Genomic DNA, 27,664 nt, shown 5'->3' with positions numbered 1-27,664 from the left:
AGATTATTACTTTGAAATAAGCAAACAAACAAACAAACAAACAAAACGCGAACAGTATTTTATATTTGATACGTTGTCAATTATTTTATTGAAAGATTTAATAAAGGGACATTGGATAATTGCTATGTGCATTCAATTAACATTATCTTGTTTAGAATTTGTGTCCCGATTTATTTTTATGACAGGAATTTTATGAAAATCGTAATGATTTCGCTATATTATAATGTTGTTTTTCTTCTTTGTTTTTGGTGTTATTTTTTGTTATTCAGTCACTTATTACTTCTATCATTTTTTATTTATTATTATTATTTTATTTTCTGATTAATTTCAATGTTTAATTCGTCTGCATATCGAGGCAGGTCTATCTTTTCACATGTTTTATATAATCGGGTCTGTCTGACAAGAACAAACCACGTGCACATGCAAAATATAGACCTCGTAACGGGATTTGATTTTTCAAAATACACACACACATATTCAATTAATAACTCTTACGCGTTCAGATAAAAATGCTCACGTTATGCATCGAAACTCTCGGAATCAAGATTCATTAAACTCAGTGTGATACCTTTTTAAACAGTTCAGTTTGATAAATAATAATCTTTGGGTAGGTGAAGGTATTTGAAAATCTTAAAAATGCATATTATTCAAATGAAGGTGTTCTTCATTTCAATTTTTTTCAGTTTCTTTTGATATCCCATAATATATTGAAGGCATCGAACTATATCCGCATAAGTCATCAATTTAATATAAATCAACTTTTGACGGTTAATACGATGTTAAAGCCTATACAAAATCACTGACCTGATCACTGATTAATGTTCAAGCCTGCATTTTGTGCCCGCTCCGTATCCCCCAATTCCGTTGAAGGATTTTCATGAAACTTTCTTCAAATGTTTAGTTCACTAAAGCTGTACTAAAAAAACCCATCTAACCCTGCCAGATGATGTTGAGCTGTATTGCTATAAAAGTATCGTGGGCAAAGATATAGCTGTCCTTTGGACTGCGTTTTTTCTGATTGATTTACAACTAATAGATATTTACAAAAAATCTGATTTGCATCTAACTTTTCATCTAATTTATCAGAAAACCGTGAAGCATAAACAGTGAAAAATATGAGACGCAGAGAAGAAAACCCGTTGTGTGTCTATTTTCATTTAACTTTAAAAACTTTAAGCTACTTTCTAAAAACACACAAATTCGCTTCTGGATTTTTTTGCACATTTCTTATATTTGGATTTTGCACATCTCCAGATTCTAAATGTAAGTTTTGTATCATAATAAAACTATTGAGTTTATTGAAAAGAAAGAAAATAATTCTAGAATCCGTTTTACTTTTGAAAAAAAAACTTTACTATTTATTAAGGGTATAAAAATACATAATTAAAGTGAAATATTTTCATAAAGATTATAAACGTTGGGAATATCTTTCCGCCTTCTCACTAATGTCACTATTTTCGAGTTATTTAAATATATAATTTTATTTATATTTATTTATTTATTTATTTATTTATTTATTTATTTATTTATTTATATTATATTATATTTTTAATATATGTTTTTCTTTATTTGTTAATTTATTCATTTTCTTTTTATCTATAATTCATGTTTTCATTTTTATTTATTTATCTAATTTATTTATTTAGTTTATTTAGTTTATTTATTTACTTAATTGTTTAATTATCTTTTTAATTAATTAAAAAATTAATTTACTAATTAATTTTACATTCCATATGCTATTTATGACTGTCGAGTTATTTCAATACACTATATGTAAATATTCTATCCAATATCAAATCATTTATAATAAATACTATATAATTACACTGATTATAAAAGCTTAAAAATACGTGTTATTTGTTATCATTATTTTGTAACAAAATATAATAGTTTATACACACATGTATAATGAGACTGTTAAGGCGTTTCAAAGTTTATCCCGTTTTAAACCTCACTTTAAATGGCATATACGCGTGTATTTTGCATGTGTTTGTTTGTAAACCCACAAACTACGCATGCGTGTTTTGACTTAGATACAAAACACTTATATAAAGTATCTTCTCTTGTCTGTTCTGTAATTATTAAATTCTTCTTTTTTATTTATTTATTTTCTATTTATTTATTCATTCATTTTGTTTGCTCAGGAAAAATATATCAAACTGAAAGGAATATGAGATGCAGAGAAGGAAAACTGGCGTGTGCCTATTCTCGTTTGATTTTTAAAACTTTAAGCTACTTTCTCAAAGCACACAAACGTCTGATAGTTGCTTCTGGATTTTTATGCACATGTCTCATAGTTGGATTTTGCATATCTCCAGATTCTCAAGGTAAGTTTTATATTATAATAAAACTATTTAAACAATCTAGAATATGTTTTACTTTTGGATAAAATAATATTCCTAGATTTAAAGGGTATAAAAATGCATGTAGTGAAATATTTTCATAAAAATTATAAACGTTAAAATATGCTGTTTCTTAAATCTTTCGCTCGATTGTCAAAAATTTTTATAACATAGATTGCTATTTAACACAAATGATTATTGTATGTTAATAAAATAATATGTTCCGCAAAGAAAATATTTTGCTGTTAAATTGGGTTGCAATTGTTTAGCAATGATTCCGTGCTTGCCACAGTCGCACTTGAAGATATAAACAAAACAAAATTTTCTTCATTCAAGTATTTCAAAAAGATTTTTTTTATATAAAATTAAACATTTTTATGTAAATAACAGACAACATAAAGCTTTATACACTTTTTTAACATCATATAATCATTGAAGACGAATTTACAAACTTTACAAGTATATATGTTGGCTACGGAAACGTTAAAGTGTCTCCAATAAGTGAGACCATAATGTATAAGTCATTTGATTTCAATTCGATTTAACTAAACATTTAAAAAAAACTTTTAATTCGTCGAACCTTTTATCGATATGCTTAAAGTTTTTGTCTAGGCGAAATCTTTTCGTCTTTTGTAAAGCATTTGGCTGTTTGACAAAAGTTAGCAATTTGAAAAAAGTGACTAAGAATGTAAAACCAAAAACGATCAAGTCTTTGTGAATAAAAATGAATTGATTTGATGGGTAATGCATTACCTTTACTTTGAAGAGTACATGTATTCAAATATGTTAGAATCACTTGTCAACTCTATTGAAATTGGAGGGCGTGGGTTCAAACCCCAGAAGGGGCAACTTTATTTTCTTTCTTTTTAAATTTTCTTTTTAACATTATTTATGTATCTCTATGATCCCTTATCCCACCTCATGATTGCATCAAATTGAGGCCCTTTAAAGGTTATAAATCTATATCTTATGAAATATGTTAATAAAATTAATCAGCAGTAAAATTATATCGGCTCCATTATCATATTGCTGATTCCCGAAAAAGTTGTAACATAGATTGTCTCTGTTATCTAATACATATGAATGATGTACGTACACAGAATAAAATGTTCCGGAACAAAACAAAATATGATTTTAGGTAGGGTTTTATTCGTTTATTAATGACTTTGTGCATGCGCCACTTGCGTTTAGGCATTTTTTTGCCATTTTTATTTCATACAAATATTTTTGCATTGATATAGGCTTTGTACACTACTTTTTTCGTTGTTGGCGGCCTAATTAAATGAACGTCAAAATTAATAAAATTTGCCTCAATTTTACGGAAACATTAATGGGCCTCCAATAAGCATAATAATGATGTGAAAGTCATCTGATTTTAATTCGATTTAATCAAACATTTTTACACAAATCAATTAATTCTTTTCACCAAGATGAGAAAAAAGACGTTTATTTAGCTGAACATTTTATCGATGTGCTTGAAGCTTTTCTTAGCGAATCTTTTTTATTTATTTTTTTTTATTTTAACAAAAGGTGCCTAAACGAAAAATTCAAGCATTTTGTGAAAAGTGACTAAGAAAGACAAAATTAATCAAGTCTTTAGTGAATAAACTGAATTGATTTGCATTACAACATCTTATCAAATCGAACAAAAATCAGCCGACTTACACACCGTGATCCCAGTTATTGGAGGCCCTTTAACGTTCCGTATCATTTCAATAGTCATGATATGTCCTATATTAGTATCGAGAAGTTGGCACTGACATCGAAGATCGAAGATCGAAATTCAGTTTCTAGTGAATTTCGAGCTAGCTTTGAACTTCGAGCTAGCTCGAAGATCGAAATTCAAAGTAAACAAAAGCTGAATTTCGAGCTGGAGTTGAATTTCGAGCCAGCTCGAACATCGAAATTCAAAATTTTCAAAAGTTGAATTTCGAGCTGGAGTTGAATTTCGAGCCAGCTCGAAGATCGAAATTCAAAATTTTCAAAAGTTGAATTTCGAGCTGGAGTTGAATTTCGAGCCAGCTCGAAGATCGAAATTCAAAATTTTCAAAAGTTGAATTTCGAGCTGGAGTTGAATTTCGAGCCAGCTCGAAGATCGAAATTCAAAATTTTCAAAAGTTGAATTTCGAGCTGGAGTTGAATTTCGAGCCAGCTCGAAGATCGAAATTCAAAATTTTCAAAAGTTGAATTTCGAGCTGGAGTTGAATTTCGAGCCAGCTCGAAGATCGAAATTCAAAATTTTCAAAAGTTGAATTTCGAGCTGGAGTTGAATTTCGAGCCAGCTCGAAGATCGAAATTCAAAATTTTCAAAAACCCGAATTTCGAGCTGGAGTTGAATTTCGAGCCAGCTCGAAGATCGAAATTCAAAATTTTCAAAACCGAATTTCGAGCTGGAGTTGAATTTCGAGCCAGCTCGAAGATCGAAATTCAAAATTTTCAAAAGTTGAATTTCGAGCTGGAGTTGAATTTCGAGCCAGCTCGAAGATCGAAATTCAAAATTTTCAAAAGTTGAATTTCGAGCTGGAGTTGAATTTCGAGCCAGCTCGAAGATCGAAATTCAAAATTTTCAAAAGTTGAATTTCGAGCTGGAGTTGAATTTCGAGCCAGCTCGAAGATCGAAATTCAAAATTTTCAAAAGTTGAATTTCGAGCTGGAGTTGAATTTCGAGCCAGCTCGAAGATCGAAATTCAAAATTTTCAAAAGTTGAATTTCGAGCTGGAGTTGAATTTCGAGCCAGCTCGAAGATCGAAATTCAAAATTTTCAAAAGTTGAATTTCGAGCTGGAGTTGAATTTCGAGCCAGCTCGAAGATCGAAATTCAAAATTTTCAAAAGTTGAATTTCGAGCTGGAGTTGAATTTCGAGCCAGCTCGAAGATCGAAATTCAAAATTTTTCAAAAGTTGAATTTCGAGCTGGAGTTGAATTTCGAGCCAGCTCGAAGATCGAAATTCAAAATTTTCAAAACCCGAATTTCGAGCTGGAGTTGAATTTCGAGCCAGCTCGAAGATCGAAATTCAAAATTTTCAAAAGTTGAATTTCGAGCTGGAGTTGAATTTCGAGCCAGCTCGAAGATCGAAATTCAAAATTTTCAAAAGTTGAATTTCGAGCTGGAGTTGAATTTCGAGCCAGCTCGAAGATCGAAATTCAAAATTTTCAAAACCCGAATTTCGAGCTGGAGTTGAATTTCGAGCTGGCTCGAAGATCGAAATTCAAAATTTTCAAAAGTTGAATTTCGAGCTGGAGTTGAATTTCGAGCCAGCTCGAAGATCGAAATTCAAAATTTTCAAAAGTTGAATTTCGAGCTGAAGTTGAATTTCGAGCCAGCTCGAAGATCGAAATTCAAAATTTTCAAAAGTTGAATTTCGAGCTGGAGTTGAATTTCGAGCCAGCTCGAAGATCGAAATTCAAAATTTTCAAAAGTTGAATTTCGAGCTGGAGTTGAATTTCGAGCCAGCTCGAAGATCGAAATTCAAAATTTTCAAAAGTTGAATTTCGAGCTGGAGTTGAATTTCGAGCCAGCTCGAAGATCGAAATTCAAAATTTTCAAAAGTTGAATTTCGAGCTGGAGTTGAATTTCGAGCCAGCTCGAAGATCGAAATTCAAAATTTTCAAAAGTTGAATTTCGAGCTGGAGTTGAATTTCGAGCCAGCTCGAAGATCGAAATTCAAAATTTTCAAAAGTTGAATTTCGAGCTGGAGTTGAATTTCGAGCCAGCTCGAAGATCGAAATTCAAAATTTTCAAAAGTTGAATTTCGAGCTGGAGTTGAATTTCGAGCCAGCTCGAAGATCGAAATTCAAAATTTTCAAAAGTTGAATTTCGAGCTGGAGTTGAATTTCGAGCCAGCTCGAAGATCGAAATTCAAAATTTTCAAAAGTTGAATTTCGAGCTGGAGTTGAATTTCGAGCCAGCTCGAAGATCGAAATTCAAAATTTTCAAAAGTTGAATTTCGAGCTGGAGTTGAATTTCGAGCCAGCTCGAAGATCGAAATTCAAAATTTTCAAAACCCGAATTTCGAGCTGGAGTTGAATTTCGAGCCAGCTCGAAGATCGAAATTCAAAATTTTCAAAAGTTGAATTTCGAGCTGGAGTTGAATTTCGAGCCAGCTCGAAGATCGAAATTCAAAATTTTCAAAAGTTGAATTTCGAGCTGGAGTTGAATTTCGAGCCAGCTCGAAGATCGAAATTCAAAATTTTCAAAAGTTGAATTTCGAGCTGGAGTTGAATTTCGAGCCAGCTCGAAGATCGAAATTCAAAATTTTCAAAAGTTGAATTTCGAGCTGGAGTTGAATTTCGAGCCAGCTCGAAGATCGAAATTCAAAATTTTCAAAAGTTGAATTTCGAGCTGGAGTTTAATTTCGAGCCAGCTCGAAGATCGAAATTCAAAATTTTCAAAAGTTGAATTTCGAGCTGGAGTTGAATTTCGAGCCAGCTCGAAGATCGAAATTCAAAATTTTCAAAACCCGAATTTCGAGCTGGAGTTGAATTTCGAGCCAGCTCGAAGATCGAAATTCAAAGTAAACTAGAGCTGAATTTCGAGCTGGAGTTGAATTTCGAGCCAGCTCGAAGATCGAAATTCAAAATTTTCAAAAGTTGAATTTCGAGCTGGAGTTGAATTTCGAGCCAGCTCGAAGATCGAAATTCAAAATTTTCAAAAGTTGAATTTCGAGCTGGAGTTGAATTTCGAGCCAGCTCGAAGATCGAAATTCAAAATTTTCAAAAAGTTGAATTTCGAGCTGGAGTTGAATTTCGAGCCAGCTCGAAGATCGAAATTCAAAATTTTCAAAAGTTGAATTTCGAGCTGGAGTTGAATTTCGAGCCAGCTCGAAGATCGAAATTCAAAATTTTCAAAAGTTGAATTTCGAGCTGGAGTTGAATTTCGAGCCAGCTCGAAGATCGAAATTCAAAATTTTCAAAAGTTGAATTTCGAGCTGGAGTTGAATTTAGAGCCAGCTCAAAGATCGAACTTCAAAATTTTCAAAGCCGAATTTCGAGTTTGAGTTGAATTTCGAGCCAGCTCACGGATCGAAATTCTAAATTTTCAAAAGTCTCATTTAGAGCTTGAGTTGAATTTCGAGCCAGCTCAAAGATCGAAATTCAAAATTTTCAAAACCTGAATAACGAGCTGGAATTAAATTTTGAGCCATCTCTAAGATCGAAATTCAAAATTTTCAAAAACCCGAATTTCAAGCTAGAGCTGAATTTTGAGCCAGCTCGAAAATCGAAATTTAAATTTTCAAAAGTTGAATTTCGAGCTGGAGTTGAATTTCGAGCCAGCTCGAAGATCGAAATTCAAAATTTTCAAAAGTTGAATTTCGAGCTGGAGTTGAATTTCGAGCCAGCTCGAAGATCGAAATTCAAAATTTTCAAAAGTTGAATTTCGAGCTGGAGTTGAATTTCGAGCCAGCTCGGCGATCAAGATTAAAAATTTTCAAAAGCCGAATTATAAGCTTGAGTTGAATTTCGAGCCAGCTCAAAGATCGAAATTCAAAATTTTCAAAAGTTGAATTTCGAGCTGGAGTTGAATTTCGAGCCAGCTCGAAGATCGAAATTCAAAATTTTCAAAAAGTTGAATTTCGAGCTGGAGTTGAATTTCGAGCCAGCTCGAAGATCGAAATTAAAAATTTTCTAAAGTTGAATTTCGAGCTGGAGTTGAATTTCGAGCCAGCTCGAAGATCGAAATTCAAAATTTTCAAAAGTTGAATTTCGAGCTGGAGTTGAATTTCGAGCCAGCTCGAAGATCGAAATTCAAAATTTTCAAAAGTTGAATTTCGAGCTGGAGTTGAATTTCGAGCCAGCTCGAAGATCGAAATTCAAAATTTTCAAAAGTTGAATTTCGAGCTGGAGTTGAATTTCGAGCCAGCTCGAAGATCGAAATTCAAAATTTTCAAAAGTTGAATTTCGAGCTGGAGTTGAATTTCGAGCCAGCTCGAAGATCGAAATTCAAAATTTTCAAAAGTTGAATTTCGAGCTGGAGTTGAATTTCGAGCCAGCTCGAAGATCGAAATTCAAAATTTTCAAAAGTTGAATTTCGAGCTGGAGTTGAATTTCGAGCCAGCTCGAAGATCGAAATTCAAAATTTTCAAAAGTTGAATTTCGAGCTGGAGTTGAATTTCGAGCCAGCTCGAAGATCGAAATTCAAAATTTTCAAAACCCGAATTTCGAGCTTGAGTTGAATTTCGAGCCAGCTCGAAGATCGAAATTCAAAATTTTCAAAAGTTGAATTTCGAGCTGGAGTTGAATTTCGAGCCAGCTCGAAGATCGAAATTCAAAATTTTCAAAAGTTGAATTTCGAGCTGGAGTTGAATTTCGAGCCAGCTCGAAGATCGAAATTCAAAATTTTCAAAAGTTGAATTTCGAGCTGGAGTTGAATTTCGAGCCAGCTCGAAGATCGAAATTCAAAATTTTCAAAAGTTGAATTTCGAGCTGGAGTTGAATTTCGAGCCAGCTCGAAGATCGAAATTCAAATTTTCAAAAACTGAATTTCGAGCTGGAGTTGAATTTCGAGCCAGCTCGAAGATCGAAATTCAAAATTTTCAAAAGTTGAATTTCGAGCTGGAGTTGAATTTCGAGCCAGCTCGAAGATCGAAATTCAAAATTTTCAAAAAGTTGAATTTCGAGCTGGAGTTGAATTTCGAGCCAGCTCGAAGATCGAAATTCAAAATTTTCAAAACCCGAATTTCGAGCTGGAGTTGAATTTCGAGCCAGCTCGAAGATCGAAATTCAAAATTTTCAAAAGTTGAATTTCGAGCTGGAGTTGAATTTCGAGCTGGCTCGAAGATCGAAATTCAAAATTTTCAAAAGTTGAATTTCGAGCTGGAGTTGAATTTCGAGCCAGCTCGAAGATCGAAATTCAAAATTTTCAAAAGTTGAATTTCGAGCTGGAGTTGAATTTCGAGCCAGCTCGAAGATCGAAATTCAAAATTTTCAAAAGTTGAATTTCGAGCTGGAGTTGAATTTCGAGCCAGCTCGAAGATCGAAATTCAAAATTTTCAAAAGTTGAATTTCGAGCTGGAGTTGAATTTCGAGCCAGCTCGAAGATCGAAATTCAAAATTTTCAAAACCCGAATTTCGAGCTGGAGTTGAATTTCGAGCCAGCTCGAAGATCGAAATTCAAAATTTTCAAAACCCGAATTTCGAGCCGGAGTTGAATTTCGAGCCAGCTCGAAGATCGAAATTCAAAATTTTCAAAACCCGAATTTCGAGCTGGGGTTGAATTTCGAGCTGGCTCGAAGATCGAAATTCAAAATTTTCAAAACCCGAATTTCGAGCCGGAGTTGAACTTCGAGCTGGCTCGAAGATCGAAATTCAAAATTTTCAAAAGTTGAATTTCGAGCTGGAGTTGAATTTCGAGCCAGCTCGAAGATCGAAATTCAAAATTTTCAAAAGTTGAATTTCGAGCTGGAGTTGAATTTCGAGCCAGCTCGAAGATCGAAATTCAAAATTTTCAAAACCCGAATTTCGAGCTGGAGTTGAATTTTGAGCCAGCTTTAATCTGGCAATTCGTGTCTTTTGAGCAAGCCTTGACCTGTAAATTATCTTTTATTTTGTCTTCCATTTCTAAAGTTTCGACAATTTTGACAGTTAATATGGTTCTATAACGGATACTTGCATACATTATCCGCTAGGCTTGAATAACTTATAAACAAACGTTTATTTCCTGCAATTTAACATATCAACAATCTTAATTTTTACCAAAAAATAAATAAATTTAAAAAAAATACATGACTTTTTTCATAGACTGACAAAACTCATTAGACTTCTTTTTTTCTTATGAACTAATAGTCGCCCAGTCAGCTCGATAGATTTTAAATCCGGCGACCCGGGTTCGATTCCCGGGCGGCGCCATCTCGTTTTGATTCGTATAGATATTTTCTATCAAATTTCATTCTGCTTGTAAAGCAGTTTTTTGTTGTTGTTTTTTAAAACCAACCGCATGCCCTGAGCAGTTTAATTTTGAACTAGAAGCTTATGTTAAGTCTTGCCTAGCTAAATCAATAGTTTAAGTATGTCACAGCCAAAACTTAGAAGGAACATGATAATCAACATCAAAGTCATCAATTACTAAACCCGACAAAATGTCGTATTATTAAATCTTCTAGTTTTGTACACTATACATTTTCTACAATGTACATGTACAAAGACAAAATACATAAGTACACACGACATAGCAACACAATATAATAATACCTTGAGATGATAAGATCTACCATTTTTAGAATCATATATCTGTTTATGGGAATACTCTCCCTAGAATGTAGAATCATATAACATTTCCCTTTTATTCAGCAGTTTTCTTTACATAAAGACCACATTACAGACAAATCGGTAGATCCTTGAAACACAGAGCTAATAAGCTGATATTGTCAGTCCTTTTACCATTGCTATACCATTCATGAATTTGGTGTTTTCTAGGCTGGTACTACATGAGTACATTTGAGCCGCGTCATGTCAAAACCAACATAATGGGTTTGCGACCAGCATGGATCCAGACCAGCCTGCTCATCCGCGAAGTCTGATCAGGATCCATGCTGTTCGCTATCAGTTTCTCTACTTGTTATAAAGATTGTTAGCGAACAGCATGGATCCTGATCAGACTGCGCGGATGCGCAGGCTGGTCTGGATCCATGCTGGTCGCAAACCCATTATGTTGGTTTTGTCGTGACACGGCTCATTTATTATACATGACGCAAATTAAATAAACTCAGTCTTTGGCCAGCCCTACGTCTCTCCCTCCCTTAAAGGCCTATTAGGCCTTAGAAATGCTATCGTTTTTATTTCTAAAAAACTTTCTGTTTTTGTTATCATGTTACACTTACATATGAAATACTCATTTGCCACAAACATTAACTTTCTTTTGCTCTTTGTCTGTGTTGAAAGGGGTATAATCATAGTAAATGAGCATTTTGTATGGAAGTCAAAAATACAACTTTGTTTATATTTTGGCTACCTTTACGAAACATTACTGCACATTCAGCGCAAATTTCATAAGTTGTTAAACATTTTATATACTCTAAATCTATTATTAAAAAAGTATTAAACACATATTTGTCATTTCTAATGAATTAAATATTTTAATGATACGATAAGATTCGTGCAAATTTCGTATAGCGCAGCACCACTCTGCATCAAGCAGGAAGGGAAGCTTAATCTTATGTTGTTATAACTTGTCTCCAACCCATTTGTATTTTGATATATACTCATTATTTGTATAATATTTTGTAAACATGTATTTAATGCAATAAAACTTGTTTAAACTAAAGCACGAATTTGACATGTTCAACTGCCAATGACACGAGATATACAACTGCTTCGATCATTGATGCAAACGGTTTTACTTCCCTCTTTAATAAATTATACATTTTGTATCTTTCGGTGCTATTTTCACTCATTAACAAAATATGTGTGTTTCAAAAAATAAAAAAAACTGAAAAAAAAAACCCTGAAAAACTACCATGCACATTTTTAAAGCATTTTACGTCGGAATAGAAAAGTGACATAATGATATAATCTTTACGTTTTCTACACATTTGAGCCGCGTCACGACAAAACCAACATAATGGGTTTGCGACCAGCATGGATCCAGACCAGCCTGCGCATTCGCGCTGTCTGATCAGGATCCATGCTGTTCGCTATCAGTTTCTTTACTTGTTATAGGGTTTGTAAGCCCTGATCAGGCTGCGCGGATGCGCAGGCTGGTCTGGATCCATGCTGGCCGCAAACCCATTATGTTGGTTTTGTCATGACGCGCTCATTTGTATTTGATATCATATAGTAAGACTCAGAGTATTGAATCAGATTGTTGAATTCTTTTTTTTTGTCAGGGTTGTAGCAGGGATCCAGGGGCATGGTGGGATGGGTGTCCAAACACTGATTCTGCCACCTGTTGTTATAAGAGACACATTAGAAACGGTGCACCGTCGCAATGACACAGTCGTAATAAATTACAATAACATACGACTTTAGCATTTATGGAAATTAAATAGGCATTACGTTTTTCTGTTTTAAATCCTAGAGAGTATCACATAAATATCTTAGAATATATCATCACTATTGCTAAATCAATCAAAGACAATCGGTTATATTAAGTTAAGAGAGTGTCGGTCTTTCCTTTTGTTTAAAAACACTGTAAATGATACGAACAAGCGCTCATCATAAGTAAGATTTCTTATCGGAATGGACTAGTAACCGGGGATAAAGCGTCTAAATTGTATTTGTGATAATCAAGTCTTCTTCCTGAAAGCTTCCAAAAAGGTAATAATGAACGGAAGTAGCAGTTGCTTGTTATTGTATAACATGGTATACATTGAAGTTTATATGCTTGCAAGATAAGATACAAAATTGTCTTTATCTACTGAAGAAAAGATTTGAAATTCGATCAAGCTGTAATATTTTTGTCCAACAACTTCAAGCTTACTTTGAATTTCTATTTCACTGAAAATGAAAGGTCACAATTTTTCCAACTGAATTCATTATTGTTATTATTATAACTATAAGCTGATTAATGATAATATATAAACAAAAAGTTCTCGGGCTGTGCGCCGTATATACAGTGGAGAACGGAAACGCGCACAAATAACATGGCTTCCTACATCATTGACTGTTAACAAAACTAGATAATTGCGTTTTGTTACTTTTATGTTAAAATTGTTAACTTCACTGATATAGAAGAAAGTTTCATCGCAATGATAACTATATATACTTGGACTATTTTTGTTCGGAAGCATTCGCAAGGAGTGAGACTATTTACAGTATTGGAGCACCACACTAAATGTTATTTTCCGGAATATTCCGGAGCTTCCAGCGCGTTTAAACATGACTCGTTGGGTTTTTTTGTCCCAAATTATACATGAACACTTCCTTCTTGTTTGAATGCCATTACGAAATACAAAGTTAGCTCGATGAAAACCAAGTTATTTTTCCAACACTTCTTGTATTTCCTGAATTACTCTTACCATTAATATTAGCAGGGATAGCGTGAAATTTAGCGCACTTACTTATTCGCTTTTGAGAGAAAATCGAAGAAAAAATAATAGTATCTAAATAAATTATACGCGGTCATAGATAACATGTATGACTTGTGTAAGTTAAATTGAAATCACATTTAAATCAAGTAAAAATATAATGTCTAATTAAAAAGCCATAGTTAGCTGGACGCCGCCAATTTGAAACTCTTGGACTGGTTCTATATTTGAGCTATAATTAGATTTCAAGACGCTTTTGAAAAAAAAAAAGTTGTTTAAGCGCCAACAAAATTCAGACAGTTGCTAGTGGCAGTCTCTTCTGTCCCGAAGAAGACTTCCGGTAGAAGTATGATGTAGAAAATCAGTAAATAAACATCATAATCATTTAGAAGAACTGAAGTAACGATGATGAACATAAGAAATTACTTATTAATATCCATTTTGATAAATCATCACGTTTGAATAAATTAAAAACTATTTTGATTAGAGATTAACAAAATAAGCGGATGAGATATTCGGAAATACTCGGAATACTTCAATGATAGGCTGGACATTACCTATTCATTCGTATCTTAAAATCTACTCATTATTTGACATATCCTGTGTATATATTGAACACTTTATGCTTGTTATTAAATCATGAAGGCTTTCTGCGTCAAAGGTAGCTCCTAATGTCATATTACAATTGTACGAGTACTTATTTTCAAATATAGGAGAGTAATTAAAATAATTTGAAAACATACGAGATACACGTATAAGAAAAGATCTATTTCAGATACTTCAGAATATATGATTGGTGTCGAGCTTTATCGAGTCAAGATTCACATTCTTTCACATTATAATATATACTTCAGCCAATAATTAACATAAAATGTAATTAAGGTAGAACGCGACACTAGCGTCATGTAAAATGTTGTCATATTTCAGATTAGATTCCGTTGGATTTTTTTTAATAATTTCAGCCAATTTTTGTACAGGACGTCAAAGATGACCAACAAAGACCGTTCGCTGCGTATCCTTGACAACTGTTACGGGTACTTCCTAGCCAACGGCAGATACATTATCTTAAATGCTGCTGTATTCAACGGAAATTGTTTTATTTTTCTTTATGCTGAAATTAGTGTTAAAATTCCGCCATAAATGACATTATGACCACTGCAGATATACCGAAGTGTACGGAATTCTACATAAATTTTTTATAAATAGGTCTGAAATTTAAAATACGGAGGTGTACAGGGCCGTATATCATGCAATACGTACATGACAAATATCGTTATTCGTACATTCGAAATATACGGCAACTTTATACTCTACTTAAATACGGATCTTTTTATTAAAAGTCCGCAAATTCCTAGCATACAAAATTTCGTAATCTTGCAAATACGGATTCTGTATACAAAAATAAAGAACCAAGATGTAATCCTGAATTTTCTTTTAAAGGAAAGAAATAGTGTGATCTGACATTTGTCAGAAAACATAAAAAAGTAAAGCTTTAAATAAATGTAATATTTTCCGGTTTTATTAACATGTCAATTGCATACTGATTATATGGTCAGTGAACAGAACATATAAACATCAAAAGAGCCTCGACAGTGTCCGTAGCAAGTACAGACAAAAGAACCTACTCAAATTTCCCAAATTTTTTCCGAATGGAACTGTCCTGCACTGAAAGAAACCAACTAAACTTGATGTAAAGGACAATATTTGAAGAACATGTGTCAAATGTGTATCTTTAAAGATTTTTGTTTTTTCATTATCTACAATTTGAGAATGTTTTCTTTTAAGGCAACAATTAGGCATACAAATGTGAAAAAAGAACAAACCTGACAAAAGTTAAAAAGATGACCACTTACGGAAATTCATTTGCAGTGTAATATAACATAACGTAACGTCAACATGCACGTCAGTGTCAATGACCATTCAACGTTGGAAAACATGACAGTTTTGAACAGATTAGATTCAATAAGTTGATTCTTAAAATAAGTTCAATAAAATTGAAATTCTTGTTGAATTTCGATCTTCGAGCTGGCTCGAAATTCAACTCCAGCTCGAAATTCAACTTTTGAAAATTTTGAATTTCGATCTTCGAGCTGGCTCAAAATTCAACCCCAGCTCGAAATTCAACTTTTGAAAATTTTGAATTTCGATCTTCGAGCTGGCTCGAAATTCAACTCCAGCTCGAAATTCAACTTTTGAAAATTTTGAATTTCGATCTTCGAGCTGGCTCGAAATTCAACTCCAGCTCGAAATTCAACTTTTGAAAATTTTGAATTTCGATCTTCGAGCTGACTCGAAATTCAACTCCAGCTCGATATTCGCCTTTATAAAATTTTTAAATTCGATCTTCGAGCTGGCTTGAAATTCAACTCCAGCTCGAAATGCAACTTTTGAAAATTTTGAATTTCGATCTTCGAGCTGGCTCGAAATTCAACGCCAGCTCGAAATTCAACTTTTGAAAATTTTGAATTTCGATCTTCGAGCTGGCTCGAAATTCAACCCCAGCTCGAAATTCAACTTTTGAAAATTTTGAATTTCGATCTTCGAGCTGGCTCGAAATTCAACCCCAGCTCGAAATTCAACTTTTGAAAATTTTGAATTCGGATCTTCGAGCTGGCTCGAAATTCAACTCCAGCTCGAAATTCAACTTTTGAAAATTTTGAATTTCGATCTTCGAGCTGGCTCGAAATTCAACTCCAGCTCGAAATTCAACTTTTTGAAAATTTTGAATTTCGATCTTCGAGCTGGCTCGAAATTCAACTCCAGCTCGAAATTCAACTTTTGAAAATTTTGAATTTCGATCTTCGAGCTGGCTCGAAATTCAACCCCAGCTCGAAATTCAACTTTTGAAAATTTTGAATTTCGATCTTCGAGCTGGCTCGAAATTCAACTCCAGCTCGAAATTCAACTTTTGAAAATTTTGAATTTCGATCTTCGAGCTGGCTCGAAATTCAACTCCAGCTCGAAATTCAACTTTTGAAAATTTTGAATTTCGATCTTCGAGCTGGCTCGAAATTCAACTCCAGCTCGAAATTCAACTTTTGAAAATTTTGAATTTCGATCTTCGAGCTGGCTCGAAATTCAACTCCAGCTCGAAATTCAACTTTTGAAAATTTTGAATTTCGATCTTCGAGCTGGCTCGAAATTCAACTCCAGCTCGAAATTCAACTTTTGAAAATTTTGAATTTCGATCTTCGAGCTGGCTCGAAATTCAACTCCAGCTCGAAATTCAACTTTTGAAAATTTTGAATTTCGATCTTCGAGCTGGCTCGAAATTCAACCCAGCTCGAAATTCAACTTTTGAAAATTTTGAATTTCGATCTTCGAGCTGGCTCGAAATTCAACCCCAGCTCGAAATTCAACTTTTGAAAATTTTGAATTTCGATCTTCGAGCTGGCTCGAAATTCAACTCCAGCTCGAAATTCAGCTTTTGAAAATTTTGAATTTCGATCTTCGAGCTGGCTCGAAATTCAACTCCAGCTCGAAATTCAACTTTTGAAAATTTTGAATTTCGATCTTCGAGCTGGCTCGAAATTCAACTCCAGCTCGAAATTCAACTTTTGAAAATTTTGTATTTCGATCTTCGAGCTGGCTCGAAATTCAACTCCAGCTCGAAATTCAACTTTTGAAAATTTTGAATTTCGATCTTCGAGCTGGCTCGAAATTCAACTCCAGCTCGAAATTCAACTTTTGAAAATTTTGAATTTCGATCTTCGAGCTGGCTCGAAATTCAACCCCAGCTCGAAATTCAACTTTTGAAAATTTTGAATTTCGATCTTCGAGCTGGCTCGAAATTCAACCCCAGCTCGAAATTCAACTTTTGAAAATTTTGAATTTCGATCTTCGAGCTGGCTCGAAATTCAACTCCAGCTCGAAATTCAGCTTTTGAAAATTTTGAATTTCGATCTTCGAGCTGGCTCGAAATTCAACTCCAGCTCGAAATTCAACTTTTGAAAATTTTGAATTTCGATCTTCGAGCTGGCTCGAAATTCAACTCCAGCTCGAAATTCAACTTTTGAAAATTTTGTATTTCGATCTTCGAGCTGGCTCGAAATTCAACTCCAGCTCGAAATTCAACTTTTGAAAATTTTGAATTTCGATCTTCGAGCTGGCTCGAAATTCAACTCCAGCTCGAAATTCAACTTTTGAAAATTTTGAATTTCGATCTTCGAGCTGGCTCGAAATTCAACTCCAGCTCGAAATTCAACTTTTGAAAATTTTGAATTTCGATCTTCGAGCTGGCTCGAAATTCAACTCCAGCTCGAAATTCAACTTTTGAAAATTTTGAATTTCGATCTTCGAGCTGGCTCGAAATTCAACTCCAGCTCGAAATTCAACTTTTGAAAATTTTGAATTTCGATCTTCGAGCTGGCTCGAAATTCAACTCCAGCTCGAAATTCAACTTTTGAAAATTTTGAATTTCGATCTTCGAGCTGGCTCGAAATTCAACTCCAGCTCGAAATTCAACTTTTGAAAATTTTGAATTTCGATCTTCGAGCTGGCTCGAAATTCAACCCCAGCTCGAAATTCAGCTCTAGTTTACTTTGAATTTCGATCTTCGAGCTGGCTCGAAATTCAACTCCAGCTCGAAATTCAGCTCTGGTTTACTTTGAATTTCGATCTTCGAGCTGGCTCGAAGTTCAAAGCTAGCTCGATATTCACTATAAACTGAATTTCGATCTTCGATCTTCGATGTCAGTGCTAGCTTCTCGATACTTCCTATATTTTGAACAAGTCGGTTTGAATCATATTATGCGCGAGTGAACGTGTATTTATTTTGGCCGCTGACAAGCATGGTATTATTTTCTTCAACGAGTTCAATATTTAGTATTAAACCTTCACGCGCATAATGTTCTACTTAAACCATAACAAAACAATGTTTCACAGTAAAATAATAAAATAACCACTTTGAAAAGTGTTTTTGTTCGTTTGTTGTATTTGTTTTTTCTTCATTTTTTTCGTTTAAACGCTGATTTTAACAAATATTTTTGATAATAACTTGACAGTTAATCCATAGTCAATCCGGGATAACAAACTAGTAATTACCCATTTCCGTGCAAGTCACCGTCTTTAAATTCCTTACAATTTATAAATCACCGGTGTGACAGATATGACTATTAGACTTGTCCAATTATGTGATTTTTCGACTTATTTGATTTTATGATTATTCGACTTATTTGATTATATGAATATTCGACTTATTTGATTATAAGATTATTCGACTTATTTGATTATATGAATATTCGACTTATTTGATTATAAGATTATTCGACTTATTTGATTACATGATTTTTCAACTTATTTGATTATATGATTATTCTTCTCATTTGATTTTATGACTATTCGACTTATCCGATTTTATGATTATTCGACTTATCCGATTATATGTATATTCGACTAATCCGATTATATGACTATTCAACTACGGACGGACACAAAATGATCATGTATACCAATATTTCGATAAAACTGCATCAATCCTGCAGCAGTAGAAGGGACAGGTATAACAGCGTCACAATCCTTTTCAATCCTTTTGGAGTGACCTTCACCTTTGATCCTTTTCAATCTCTTTGAAGTGATCTTCATCTGAGCTAGAGACCTTAATCTTAAGCAACAACACATTGTTACTTTATACTAGTCTAGTACAAATTAACTATACATAAATTACGGGCCGCTAACGTACTTTAACAACACTTGAAGTGTTTAGTGTATCGTACATATAAAAATACTAATTGTTTTGAAAAAATATCTAGATGTACTTCCATTTGACATAGGCAAATATTTATGTAAATAACAATGAATTACCTTTTACCAAGTGAAAATTGCAGCCATTTGGCAATTGGTTATAATAAAAGACTCTGTTCCTTATGTCCGTATCAAGTTATTGGTGATGAATTTCACTACTTATTTGAATGTTCGTACTTTCATATGACATTAGACATACATCTCTTATCCCAAGTTTTTATATTCATCAGCACAGAATAGAACAGATACTTTATTTTTGACTTGTACAATCATAAATCTTTATACGTATGTAAACATTTTTACAATACATACTAACATAAATCACAAGATCGGAATTAAACATGTCTCTTTCATATCAATAAAGAGGATGAATTATTAATATATTAAGTTGTATCTACTTTTAAAATCTAAGTTATTTCAATGAGAAAATGCATCTTGTACATACAAGGATAAATTTAAAAGTACTTCTATTGTTTGATTTTAGCATATCAGTGAGCATACTAGATCTAATATAATAGTATCTTTATATATATTTTTCTTATATCAATATAACAAAGACAAATTAAAATGAAATGGTATTCATCTTCGACGTCATATAGATTACAATATAAACAATATCTTTTATTTCTAACAATTCTGTTTCTATGAAATCTACCAGTTTGCACATGTAATGAATGCGAAGATATTCTTATTCTTGTAAGATACTTGAGTTCCTTAAAGTACTTGGAATTATATCTAGATAATTTCCATATACAAAAGAATCTTTAACAGGATTATACAGATACAAAACAGGACTGGTCTCTTTACATACTTTTACCCTTTGCTTAAATATTGGTAAAAATATTTTACTATTTACGAATCTGTAAAATCCCAAATATCATTAAAACCATAATTACATAGTTACAATTTGAGATTTGATAACAAATTTTTCTTACCATTATTACAGTCTTCAAGAGCAATGTTATATACATTTTTAAGAATGATATTATCTGTCTCAAGCATTTTAAACCAAAGTCTTAAAATGTTAACATATCTTGAAATATATAAAGAATAACATGCAAGTTCACCATACACAGCAAATTTAAATGAATTTACTTTTACATTTAATATCTTTTTACAAAATTTAAGATGAAGTCTTTCAATTTCCTTAGATTTAGTAAAACCCCAGATTTCAGCAGCGTAATTTAAAATTGAACCAACAAAAGAGTCAAAAAGCTGACATAACACTTCAGGTTTTCACTGAAATTTATTACAATTAATTAGTAGTACATTTAGAGCTTTATGAGTTTTGCCGATCAATTGTTCTTGATTTAAACTAAAACTACCAGTATAAGTAAATATTGTTCCTAAGTAATTGAAGTTATCGACAATATCTAAATGTTTCCCTTCGTAATAAAATAATTCATTGTTATTTAAAACTCCACGTTTTCTGAAAACACATTTGGTTTTATCGATATTTACTTCTAAGTTTCATTTTTTACAATAGTCATTTAATAACGTCAAACTTCTGTTTATATCATTTGGTGTATCTCCTGAAATGACCATATCATCAGCAAACAGTAACAAAATCAAAACAATATCGTTTATAGTCAAACCACTATTTACATCCCTTTGTAAAAATAATTCAAAGTCATCTAAAAAGAGGAATAATAAAATCGGTGATTTTTTAACTTGACAGATTAATGAATAGTTGTTATAAAAAGATTCTATTAAAATTGTCTTTATATTGTAAAAACATTATGTTAAACTTAAGATAATTAATATTTTTCCTTCTCCGTTCCCGTTGTTGAAATGAACAATATAATCTCCTTTTTCGTTTATTTAGCTAGTCAAAATTGTATTCTTTTATTATGATATAAGTGATTTTTGACTACTTTCTTATTTTTGTTTTGTTCGTTTGTTTGTTATAACCAGTTGCATAATATATGCCTTGGTTTAATAAAAATTGAAACTGAAACTTTACGACAAATAAACTATGTTCAGTCCCTTGATGTGACCTTGATCTTTGAGCTACAAACTTAGTTCATGTAAGCGACATACATAGTCTGCTGTTTTTTTGGACTTAAACGACAATTTATTTTGAGATCCGATAAAGAATTGTAAAGACCTTTAAGGTAGATACCTGATAATTAGAATTAGACAAGTCAGGGATCAATGTTTTGACTTCACCGATTTGGGTTTAATTACGTCCTGGCGTGACACTGTGAATGGTAATTACAGGTAGCTCAAATTACGGTTTATTGACGACAGTGACACTGTACCAAACCCGAAATTGGCGATAATTATTCTTGTTTAAGCTTAAGTGTAGAACGATACTGATACTATCATATCTTACTTTTTAAAAGGCTAATAACTTTATGAATTTTGTGAAACCTGCATTTCAAAAGTCATCCTTTCGTGTATACTTAAAGGGCTTCATCTGAGGTTTTTTTAGATGACATCACTGGAAATATTTGTCCCAGATTTGTATACCATCCGATGAAGATCTTGACCAATAATGTGTGTGCAAATTTTCAGGTCATTCCCTCACCCCGTTTTCACAGGATAATCATTTTTATAGAGCAAATTGATCCAAAACAAGGAAAAGCGTTGCAACGCTCTTGACTGAAAAGCGGCTTTAATTTGATCAAAACTTATTTTTATATTCAATTCTGAGTATATTTCTTCCTTATCCTTTGCAGATTTTCTATTTGAAGTGTTTTACTTTAAATTTGTCAGATTTAACTTTTTTTATGTTTTTACGCATTTGTATCTCAGAGGAGTTCCTTTAAAATGTTTATGAAAACTCTACTTTATATGACTTACGGACCGTACTCTAGACTTTAAATCTACAATACACAAACTAGGTCCATGACATTACTTTTATTTCCACTTTTGTATGAACAGTGTTCCGTTTGGACAATCATGTTTTTAGTTTAAGACTAAAGACATTCTAAGTTACACATAAAGTAATTTTTTATTGCTTGCTATGCGAAGTTTCTACGCGTTGTTTTGTTTCAACACCACGGTGCATTTATGATATCAATAAAACAATGGAACTATTTGAGCCGTGTCACGACATAACCAACATAATGGGTTTGCGACCAGCATCCGCGCAGTCTGATCAGGTTCCATGCTGTTCGTTCTCAAACCCTATAACAAGTAGAGAAACTGATAGCAAACAGCATTGATCCTGCTGGTCGCAAACCCATTATGTTGGTTTTGTTGTGACGCGGCTCGTTTTCGTTCCATATACCCAGTGTTTCACTTTATTCTATACATATATTCCCCTCCCAACCTTATGTAAACTCTCATACCTCCTCTTTCACTCTCAATGCCTCTGAAATGTTATTATTCTTGCCTAGAGACCACCGGGGTCTATTTCACTTGTCTGCGACTACTTCTGACATCCTCGCAGACTTCCATGAATTTTGGTGCTGATTTTAAATCCAATTCGGGTTCTAGTAACCCCCAGGAGCTCATATTGCTGTTCTACGACTGATTCTGGGGCATTCTCAGACTTTCAGAAATTTTTGATGATAATGATTTTTTTACATAAAGGGACCCTCCAGAATTCATTTCGTTGGTCTGCGACTGATTCTTCGGCACTCGCAGACTTTCAGGAAATTTGGGTGCCAAAAGTTCTTTTTTTTTTCTTTGTTTTAGTAACCCTCAGGAGTCCATTGGACTTATTTTTCATGTTTATCTTCCCTTTTACGCTTTGCAGACCCACAAACGGCAGATTTAAAATATCAGGTTTTGGAGCAAAACATCTATGTCTTATGCAAAATGTCGTGGTGGACCTTCTAAATTGCAATACTTATAATTAAAGAAAACATTTGATTGTAAAGATTGTAAATAAAAATAATTCTGAGGCATAATGTGCCTTTTAACAAAAATAATGTATAATTTACAGAAATTGAATTTTTTTTCAGGAAACATTCTTTGAATGGGTTTATCACCAATTTCAGCTAAAATTTAAGTTTATTTAAAGCGTTTGTTTTTGTTTTATTCTATCGTCTTTGTAAAAAAATGCTAGAATTTCCAATTAGAGGCCTACCATCTTAATAAAATATCATAACGGCGAGGTCTTCCATTATTAATCAAATGGGGAAATACCTCGTTTTGATATGTCCTTACATTGATGAAAAATAACACAGGTAATTTATAACTATATATGAGCCGTGTCACGACAAAACCAACATAATGGATTTGCGACCAGCATGGATCCAGACCAGCCTGCGCTTCCGCGCAGTCTGATCAGGATCCATGCTGTTCGCTATCAGTTTCTCTACTTGTAATAGAGTTGGTAAGCGAACAGCATGGATCCTGATCAGACTGAGCGGATGCGCAGGCTGGTCTAGATCTATGCTGGTCGCAAACCCATTATGTTAGTTTTGTCGTGACACGGCTCATATATAATTTACCAAAGCATTTTATACTAGTTCATTTCAGAACTTGTCACTTATATTCATACAAATCGAAGCACAAAAAACAACAACAACAAAAACATACAAAAATCAAAGCACAGAAGGCGCTGAATTTGTTTGGGTCTCAGAATGTAAGAAAGGTGCAGGTTGTGAGATTATATGTTTAGTGCCACCAATGCTTTCCAGCGTTTTAATTGTAGTAAATTGGCTATAAGACTAATTGCAACACTGATATTCAATCCAATGTTTATTTGACTTTAACAATTTAAAAAAATGAGTTACCTTTACTGGGATTTGAACTCCAGACCTCTCGCTTCCTAAGCGAGCCCGAAAACCCTTCAGCCACGGTTAAATTTATATGTGAACGGCCTGAAGAAAACCATATTATTCTAAATTAGGGCTTGTAACGACTTTTAACTGTTGTTTAACACAGATGTAAATAATCCTGAAGCTTACTATAAGCATGTATATTTATAAAGAATCAAAGGGCTTCAAGTTCTTTGGTATTTTCTGATCTTTGCAATCTAAATCGTACTGTATATCTGTATGCAACTAGAGTTGCATCAAAAAATCATTTATGTACTTTTTTACGACAGCCACAGTTTATCCTTGTAAATTATGGCTACTTCCTTAACAAAAATAATTAAAAAAAGAATTTAACAAAAAAAAATGTCCTCGACTTGGATTCGAACTCGAGACCTCTCACTCACTAAGCGAGCGCGTTACCACTGTACCAAGGAGAAGTTATACACAGATTGTCTGAATAATATCAAGTCATTCTAAATTTAGAACTTCCATTGCATTCAGGTTTGTAATCCTTATTAATTTCGAGGTATTTTGTTCAGGGTAAACCTGTTGTTTAAAATTGAAGTAAATATTTTAGCGAAAATCCTCTCGCCCAAACAGTCCGACATGTAGAATCTATATATTCCACTACTCGGTTTGTGTAGTATTCGGTAATCTACAGGCTAAAAATAGTATTTTCATTGATAAAATCATATTCATCCGCGTAATTTGTGATTGTGCATTTATTGACAATTCTATAAGCCAACGCTATTGTTTAACTTTAAATGCGTTGTAATTTGTTGGATACTTGTAACAAAATAAAATATTTCTTTCTTTTAAATCGCTAGTTTTAAGCTGTTTTGAGAACTACTTGTTGTTAGGTTTGTCATAAACTTCTGTGTCAGAGATTGAATGTCCGCTTTGTATTTAGTTATTTTCGATCAGAAAATACCAGAAAACAATATTAGAAATCTTCGACCATTCGGGAATTACTTTGCTTGAAAATTGATGCGCCTGTCTTTGACCATCTTTACGCAGTGATCTCCCCTGATTTTTTCGGCTTTAGTGTACATACAAAAGGGAAGTAACCGCTTCAAAAAAGTGGACTACTTTCGGCATTTGCAAATAAGAACATTAGACTCTGAAATTTCGCTACCATTATTTGTTTGGTCTGACGACCCAAACAAATAAAAACCATGAAAACATCAACATATTTTTTGTTTAAATTAAAAATGTTATTCATAAATATATGTATATATTTTTAATCAGAAATCTAACGATAATTGGTTTACATTGCAGTGTCCGTGCCGGATTGGGTGAACATAGAAGAATATCCACCATACGAACCGGAATTACACGAGGACTTTCCAACCGGCTCGGAGTTTGAGCCCCGAATTCCCCATATACTGCACCAAGCACACAAAGACCATTACGTCCCATTAGAATACGCTTCAAATATAAAAAGCTTCCTTAACTATAATTCTGATTGGAAATATCATTTCTGGACGGAAGAATCTGCTAGACAGCTTATTGGCAGACGACACCGGCCTTTACTGGGAACCTACGACGCTTATTCTCGGCATGCAGCCAAAAGTGAAATCCTTCGTTACGTTGTACTGTATGAATTCGGTGGTGTATTTGCGGACATTGGTATAAAATGTCTAAGACCATTAAAGAGACTAACTTTCAAATATGCGTGTATATTGACAACTGTGCCTTTTGAAATACACGCTATAACGTTTAAAATGCCTTATGTATTGTACCACGATCTGATATTTTGTAAGGCAAAACATCCGTTTTTAAAACAGATAATCGATAATCTGCCGTTATATCAACCTATGCTAAACAAACCTTCCGCCACCGGCCCTCTCTTCTTATCGGCCCAATTCAATATATATAACCATCAAAAATATTACCACACTCCACTACATAGAGAAAATAAAACAGAAGGTAATTCTCCTTTCTTCTACTGCAGCAGACTTCCAGAAATACACGAAGACGCCGTATATGTGCCGAATTCGAAATACTTCTCGTTTGACCTAAGTTGGTTGAACGCTTTATGTCGTGACTTTAAAAAACTCTCTTTTATACAAAGGAGAGGCTGCCTTGAGCTCAAAGGTAGAACAAATGCTGTTAGCAATTTAACTTTCACATTTAGTCACTGGTATATGCCGTTCTACACACCGGTTACCAATTTTATATTTAGAATTGCAATATCAAATGTGGCAGGAGATAGAATAAATAATTAAAGACACAATCAACCTCAGAAATTGTAGAAAGGACAATCTTGCGTTTTTATAATGTTGAAGTTATGAGTTATGAGGTGATGATAACATTCAAGACGCTTTTCATCGGAAGAAAACAGCACTGAATGTAAAATTAAAAGTGATAAAAGTATCAAAATGTAAACAAAGTTGTTAGTAAACTATTAAACACAAAAGACACATTATAGTAAGTATAGTAGCATGTAACAGTATTGCGACTTCCGGTTACAATATATAATTTGCAAGATGGAGGATTGCTTACGAGAAGACAGGAAGACATATTTTTAAAAGAAATGGTAGACATTTATGTAAATTTCATGAAATTTTGTCAAGTACATATTGAACAGATGTCATAAGACACACATGCAATTGTAAGAAAATTGTAAAAAATTGTAAGGAATGACATTGGGCTCATAAGCACACCAATTAAACTGAGATTAAAGATTTAAAGGGCTATGTATCATTTTTACATTTTACCTTGTATCTACAGAAGCAACAGTTTTATATAATTTTATATCGAGGTCTACACTGTAACCGAAATCTTGGTATATACTGTCAAACTCCTGTCTATACTGTAACTCTGCGACATTCACCTCACGCTTTTCTCTTTTCAAACGCTATTGATAAACAGGAAATTCGGTTCAACCGGTCATTCACTTTGAACACAAAGGACTTAAGTTTGGTAGCCTTATTTTTGTACGCATGCTTCAATAATATGTCAGAATGTGAGCTAAATGCGTTTGTCTCTCAATTTAAATCATTTATTAGTCAATAACGTGATAATACCGCGGTGCCGAGTGCAAGGAAATATATGACTAGATACTTGAAAGCGAAGCCCTTAATATCTCTAGGACAATGAACTTCTTGCAATTTTAATCGAAAAAAAGGAAACTACATGTCTTTCTGCAAATAATTCTCCATCTTGAAAACTTTTAACAGACACCGGAAAGCGCGATTTTTATTACAATAAAAGAAGCAATTGATGAATCAGCTATGTCAATGAGTAACAATTGATATATTTTATAATAATTTTGTCTTAATTCTTACAGTTATGGGAGTCAAGGCAAGCAACCATTCTTAAATAACCAAGTATCAAAGTTTGAAATATGAGATTGTGTTTTTAGAGTTATTTTCCCTTGTCACTGTAACACAACACCCAAGAGAAAAGCGTTTTGAAAAATGATGATATACGCATTTTGTTAAAGCAAATGGCTTATCTTAATAATTTTAAATTATATGTTGTTCTGATAATTAAGGCGATTTTAATTCCATTTATTGTTATGATGATGATGATGTTTTATTGATGATGATGCTAATAATGATGTTTTTTTTGTTGTAGTAGTAGTTGTTGATGATGTTGTTGTTGTTGCTGATGATGATTATGATGATGATGATGGTGACGACGACTTCAAATGTTGTTTACAAATGGCGATGATGCTATAATAAATTGTATTTTATTTTGTATGTCACATTGTAATTGACTCATATTGTATAAAAAGTTATAAGTGAGCATTCGTTATGATCACAATTTCTTAAACCTGAACTTTTGTTGGACTCAAAAGGTGTACTTAGCGCATGGTGTAATAGGGGAACCAACATACAGCCTACAATGAAGCATCATATATGTACATTTGTGAACATGGAAACTTAAAATATTATATT

General features: G+C 33.3%; 1 protein-coding gene across 2 annotated transcripts; it reads left to right on the top strand.

Moving 5' to 3' along the window:
- The first annotated feature begins 807 nt into the window (after positions 1-807).
- LOC132721417 (uncharacterized) lies at positions 808-27,664 on the top strand. Of its 2 annotated transcripts, XM_060705733.1 has the most exons (3): positions 808-1,263; positions 2,145-2,327; positions 25,038-27,664. In XM_060705733.1, the coding sequence occupies exons 2-3, from the start codon at positions 2,171-2,173 to the stop codon at positions 25,985-25,987; spliced, it is 1,107 nt and encodes a 368-aa protein (XP_060561716.1). In that variant the 5' UTR covers positions 808-1,263; positions 2,145-2,170; the 3' UTR covers positions 25,988-27,664. The 2 variants fall into 2 exon arrangements, with proteins under 2 accessions (XP_060561716.1, XP_060561708.1); XM_060705725.1 differs by lacking the exon at positions 808-1,263 and having other exon boundaries at positions 2,039-2,327.

Source organism: Ruditapes philippinarum, unplaced genomic scaffold, assembly GCF_026571515.1.
Source record: "Ruditapes philippinarum isolate M1 unplaced genomic scaffold, ASM2657151v2 ctg2368_1_1_1_1, whole genome shotgun sequence".
NCBI lineage: Eukaryota > Metazoa > Mollusca > Bivalvia > Venerida > Veneridae > Ruditapes > Ruditapes philippinarum.
The sequence above is the reverse complement of the archived record's forward strand: the minus strand, read 5'-3'. Positions and strand labels throughout refer to the sequence as shown.